This window comes from Entamoeba nuttalli (assembly GCF_000257125.1).
Source record: "Entamoeba nuttalli P19 unplaced genomic scaffold asmbl_1950, whole genome shotgun sequence".
NCBI classification, from domain to species: Eukaryota; Evosea; order Mastigamoebida; family Endamoebidae; genus Entamoeba; species Entamoeba nuttalli.
In genome coordinates, this window is record NW_008574972.1 from 1 (window position 1) to 6,126 (window position 6,126).

General features: G+C 26.1%; 3 protein-coding genes across 3 annotated transcripts; all 3 read right to left on the reverse strand.

The window, feature by feature from the left end:
• Positions 1-63: 63 nt before the first annotated feature.
• Positions 64-720, reverse strand: ENU1_003240 (high mobility group (HMG) box domain containing protein; the record flags this gene model as incomplete). Its single annotated transcript, XM_008856478.1, has 1 exon — positions 64-720. One exon carries the CDS (start codon positions 718-720, stop codon positions 64-66), a length of 657 nt encoding a protein of 218 aa, XP_008854700.1.
• Positions 721-918: 198 nt separating this feature from the next.
• Positions 919-4,513, reverse strand: ENU1_003250 (hypothetical protein; the record flags this gene model as incomplete). The annotated part of the gene is made up of 4 exons (XM_008856479.1): positions 919-3,496; positions 3,561-4,153; positions 4,212-4,409; positions 4,460-4,513. The coding sequence occupies 4 exons, from the start codon at positions 4,511-4,513 to the stop codon at positions 919-921; spliced, it is 3,423 nt and encodes a 1,140-aa protein (XP_008854701.1).
• Positions 4,514-4,591: 78 nt separating this feature from the next.
• ENU1_003260 (hypothetical protein) lies at positions 4,592-5,920 on the reverse strand (the record flags this gene model as incomplete). The annotated part of the gene is made up of 1 exon (XM_008856480.1): positions 4,592-5,920. The coding sequence occupies one exon, from the start codon at positions 5,918-5,920 to the stop codon at positions 4,592-4,594; it is 1,329 nt and encodes a 442-aa protein (XP_008854702.1).
• Between the last annotated feature and the right edge of the window lie 206 nt (positions 5,921-6,126).

Below are 6,126 nucleotides of genomic sequence, written 5' to 3' on the forward strand. Positions count from 1 at the left end.
TCATTACTCTAGTTTTTGGTTTATATAAAAAATAAAATCAAAGTTTTAAAACAAACAACACAATTAAAGAGTAGGAGGTAAAAATTCATTCATATTTTTCATTTCCATAACATCAAGTGTAACACTTGGCATTGGCCCTATTCCTTCTTGTGATTGTTGTGGCATTGGAGTAAGAGTTGGCATATCATCAACAACAGGCTTAACATTATCAACATGAATTTCTTTTGTTTTATTTGTTTTAGCAAGTTCAACATATCGAATTTTTTCTGTTTCAGGTAAATCCTTCCACATTGATGACAACGTTGTCATTCCTTTTCCTCTACTTCCTTTTTCACGAACATTTTCTCTATGGTCTCTACAGAATAATAAAAATGGATTACATTCAGCTCGATTCTTACCAAATTCACTTCTTACTTGTCTTTTTCGTTTATTTCCAATATATTCACCTCCAAGCATAACAATTTGAACTGCAGCTGCTTTTCTGAAATCATCTAATATCTTTTCATTCTCTTCATTTTTCCACATAATCTCAGCTCGTTCATTTGCTTCATCATAATCACATTCTCCAGCTTTAACAATATCTCTTGATTTCCAATAAATGTACAATGCTTGTGCCATTTCCTCAACATCCTCATTTGCAATATCTCTTTTTTTCTTTTTTGTTTTTCCTCCATTTAAATTAATATTAGGTTCTAATTGTTCAATAGGTGTTGGTTCCATTTATTTTTCATTTTTAGTTTTTCTTCCTTTTAATTCTTTTTTCTTATTATTCTTTTACTATTTTTTACTATTCTTTAATGATTTATCAAAAACAAAAAACTTTTTTTTTGCTTTTTCTCTTTTCTTAATTTTTAAGTTCTATCTTTTTTTCTCTTTTTAAAAACAAAATTTCTTTTTTTTTCTCAAAAAACATTTCTTTTATTTCTTTTTCTTCCTCTCCTTCTTTCCAATAAATTCAACATATTCCTCATCATATTGTTTAAGAATAACCATTACTTGTGGTGAATCTTTTGTGTTTTGATTTATCTCAAAAGACTTTTTGATTGTTGGACATTTCTTAATAAAAGCATCTTCATTTTCAAAAGATACAATTACTGCTTTGATTATTTCTGGATGCATGTCTTTGATTGATGTTTCATTATACATAATACTTCCAATATCTACTTTGTTTAGTGTTGTATATTCAAAATTAATTGGATTTCCTGATTTAATTTCCAAAACTACTTCATTGATATTTTTTATTTCTATTATTTCATCCTCATTGATAATTTTAAATCCTCCATCAAAAAGAATCAATTTATCACAGTTATAATCTTTTATCATTTTCTTTGCCTCTTCCATTTTGATATCTTCTTTGAATAATGTTTGGACTGTAAATCCCTCACTTCTCAAATTACGTGCTAATTTCAATGGCTCTACACTTTTTATACTTGAAACTATCATCATTTGAGAAGTATATTCATGTTGCGATGTTGGTTGGATTGAATAAACAATTAAATCACATACAAATCCATAACTTGTTTCTTTCATTTCTTTTATTGATTCTTGATGTTGTTCTAGTGGATAATAACACCCAGATAATGGAGTTGATGATAATTGAGAAGATGGAGTAAGTTTTTGTGTTTCATTTGAATGAACAAGATCATTTTGTTTGAATAAATTTAAATCAACTTTTCTATTAGATGATGATTGTTGTCTAGTACGTTGAGTAATATCTTCTTTTGTTATTTGTTGATTCAATGGTGTATTTGCCTTTTGTTCTACTGAATTTGAGATATATTTTAATGTAGTATTTTCATATGTTGAAAATAAAGATTGATGAGATGAATCAGGCTCTAATAAGACATCAACAGTTGTAGCATATCCAACAGTTGTACCATCATTCAAATTTTTAATACAACATAAAAATGCATGTGGACATGTTCTAATTGATTTACATTCAATACAGAAAACATTAAAACATAAATAACTTTCATCATTAGCAAGAAGAGAAGAAATTGTATTATTTTTAATAATTGTTTCTAACTTCTTTAATTTAGGACTTAGTTCCATTAATTTTATTAATTTTGTTGTTTCGTTAGTATTTAATATTTGTTTTAATAAAGGGATAGTGACTGACAAACTTTTAAGTTGAGAATATAAATAATTATATGGTTGACAAACATCAACTTGAACATTAAATGCTTTTGCTAATTCAATAAGATATGTTGGGAAATTATAATGAAGTGAATACGCTGAACCATCTATCATAACTAACATTGACCTTGATAAAAATAATGTTTTTAAAAGAACATCAGAAAAAGTACTTCGATCATTATTTGTACTGGACATTTCAATTCCATATGATTTATTTTTGATAAAAGGTGAATAAATAAAAGGAGAATCATTTTTACAAGTGATGGATATTGGAGTTATATTAAATTTATAGAGACATCCATTTGAAGCTAAATAAACATTATTATTTTTATTATATTGACATGATGAAATTATATCAGCAGGAACAAAAGTACAATTATTACAATATAAATCATCAATTGTAGTAAAATATGGTTTATATTCATTAACTTTTTTACTAATATTCTTTTGTTGATTGAAATACTCTGTTAATGTGAAAAGAAGAGGTTGTTCTGTTAATAAATTACGAAAAATTTGTTTCGTTTTTGGATCAAATGATTGAACTATAGACATTATTTCTTCTACACTTTTTGCTTTTTGAATATTAATTGTTTCAGGAAAGATAACTTGTAACTTAGTTAAAAATGATGATTTCTCTAATTCATTTTCTTTCATAGTTTCATAGAAATAATACCATCCCAAAATGATCCATAATTTTTTCAATGAAATTAAATCTTTTGCCATTACTGTTGATATTGGTGTAATTAAATCAAAAAATGCTAATTTTATTTCATCATCTTTAATAAAGATATGTTTTAATGATAATGAACCATGACCAATTGATTCTTGATGTAATGAATAAATACTACTTGTTATTCTTATAAACCATTTTCGTGTTAATTCTTTATTTTGTAATAATTTCTTTTGTTGTAAATACCAATTTAAAGGAACTTCAGTAATTGACATTCTTACCATTAAGATTGGTTGAGAAAAAAAGTAATATTGAAAATATTTGTTATGAGTTTGACAAAATTTATACAATCTTGTTTTTACTTCAGGGATGATATGAACAGGTAGTCTTGTTAAGTCAATATCTTGAAAACAATAAAATTGATTATCTCTATTTCTATAATATGCTCGAAATCCAATCATTTCTGATATTGCTGATGCCTCTTCATATTCTCCTCCTAATTCAAACATAGATGAACTTGATGTTGTTGATGGTATTTGTTGTGCCAATTTAATTAATGATGTTAAGTCAATTGAATTATGATTTCTTAATGCTTGAATAAATCCAGTCAATTGAACACTTAAATTCATTCCACCAATTGTTTCTTCAATTAAAGAAGCAATTGCCTCTAAGTCTTTTTTGAGAATACTACTATTTTAATTTTACCTTTTTAGTGATTTATATTATGAATAATATAGTTAAGTTAATAACAAACTTTCCTCTTAAAAGAGGAGAATCTGGATATAAATTCCCTTCTAATAAATATAATATAACCCAATCTGCAACATTAACATTTGATGATGGTGTATAAACAATACTTTCTTTTGTTACATTTCCATGAAATAATCCATGACAATAAAGATATTGGAATGCCTTCATTAATTGAGATAATGGTTGTGAGATATTATCAATATTAAATATTATATCAAATAAAACACTTCCTGTACATGGTTTCATTAACCATATTTCATCATTATAATAACGTACAATAGTATATTTTTCAATATATTTATAATCAGGAGTTTTAAGAACATCAAGAATCTTTTCAATAACTTCTAATTTATTCTTTGTTGTTGATATTCTTAATGTGTCATAATGAAAATCTTTCCATATAGTTACAGATTGACTATAATTTGTTGTACTTTTACTTTCGTTTGTTGAATCTTGAACTGGTATTTCATCAAATCGTTCTAATCGTTCAAATAATGATGAACCACTTTCTCCTTGTTTATCATTCCATTCTTCTATTAATGTTTTAAGTGTAGTATATAAATTAAAGAATGGTGATTCTTCATCAACTAAGAAATTCTAAATGATCAATTATCATATCTCATTGAAATGAAAAAATTTTGATATTATGACAAACTGAAATCATCTCATTATTTTTCATTTTAAATCTGTCAAAATCAATAAAATCAGAAAATGGTGGTAATTCTATTGAACTTGTGAAATATGGCAACTTACTTTCATCTAATTTAAATGTAAGAATTATACTAATATTTGAATGATGTTCATCTTCAATCGTAGTTTGCCATTCATTTTCTCCAACTTGTTCTACATCATCCTATTTGATTAATGTTATGAATGTTCTGATATTCTTTTTTATTTACAAACTCCAACAATTTCTAGATATACATCAAATTGTTGTTTTAAGTCTTCTAATTCCATAAATTGGAATTTTTAGTTATTCTATATAAAAAATAGAAAATAACAAATACATTTAAAACAAAATGAACTTGAAGAAAATCATTTGAAGCTTACAAAAGTAAATTTAATATCATCTGATAAATATCTTACCATTACTTGTTTCTTAAAAATTGTTTTTGGTTTAAAATGAACTATTTGAGTTGCTAATGGTATATCTGGTGTTATTTCTGTAAATTCTTTAATTTCTTCAATGAAAGATTGTTGTGGTAAATTCGATATTCGTTGTTTTAAAAGATGTTGACGACTTATTTGACTATTTAAGTTTGGTTTAGTTTCTTCTTTTTTGATTTGGTTAAGTATTTCATTTTCTGTTGAAGAATATTTATTTCCAAATTCACAAAATATTGTTTTATTTGAATCAACATCAACCACTTCTATTGGTACCTTTCTTGATTGAAATGAAATCTCAGTTGTCATTGGCTCTTCAAATGTTTCATATTTTATATCTTGTTCTTTAGTAAAACTATCATCTTCTATATTGATGAGTGTTGATTTTTCATTTTGATCATTTTTAATAACAATATGAGTATGTTGAATAATCTGAAGATTCTCATAGATAATGGCTTTAACTAAATCATCTGGTGTAATTCTGTAATGATCAATTGAAAGCTCATCTGTTGATATTCCATCCTCAACATAACATACAAATTGCCTATTAATACCAGATTGTCCACCACATAATCTAACTAAACCAGTTGTATTTTCATCTCCACCAATGAATGACCATTGGTTAAATAAATGTTTTCGTTCATCATTACATGGAATTTCACCATTTTCTGGATATTCATTTGGAGGGAAAAATTCTTTTTCATTAGGAAATGAATGTTCAATATCTTGTAATGCTGAAAACCATTTTTGAGTAATAAACTTTTTTCCACAAATTAATCCAATTGCAGTCTCTTCAATTTCCATAATTTGTTTACAAACAACATGAGAACAATCTTCTATTTGCTCAACAACCATTCCAAATCGAAGAATTTCTGTTTGTACACGTTGAGGAGGAATAATTCCAAGACAATAAAAGTCATAGTTTGTATACTTTAATTCTATTTCTTTTGGCTCTGAAGCAAGTTTTAAAATGAATCTACGTTCTGTTATTGTATAATGACGAGATTTTTCTAAACGTTCTGTACCACCAAAAAAAGTACCATAAGTAGATAAGTCAGTAATTCTAATTGGATGCATTCTTAAATGAGTGTCATAATTTTTGATTTCAATGTGAAGATGAGTTCCACTAATACTGTGGTGTGGGAGGTGAATCAAAATGAAACCATCTGGTGCGTTTTGGTTTCTACCAATTTGATATTTTTCATTACAAAACAGGTTGAGTGGTTTTGGAAGAGAAGGATGATAAAGAGTCCAAACCATGAATAAGAAATGAGGATGAATAAAAAGAAGAAAAGAAGAGAAAAAATAATAAGAAAATGAAATGAAAAGAAAGAAAAAAAAAAATAGTAAAAATATAATAAAAAAAATGATAAAAAACAAAAAAGGGTTTTAAAGGGTAAGAATAACTAAGAAAATGAAGAGGATTTTGTCAAAAGATGGGAAGAAGACCAGGAAGATGTTATAGA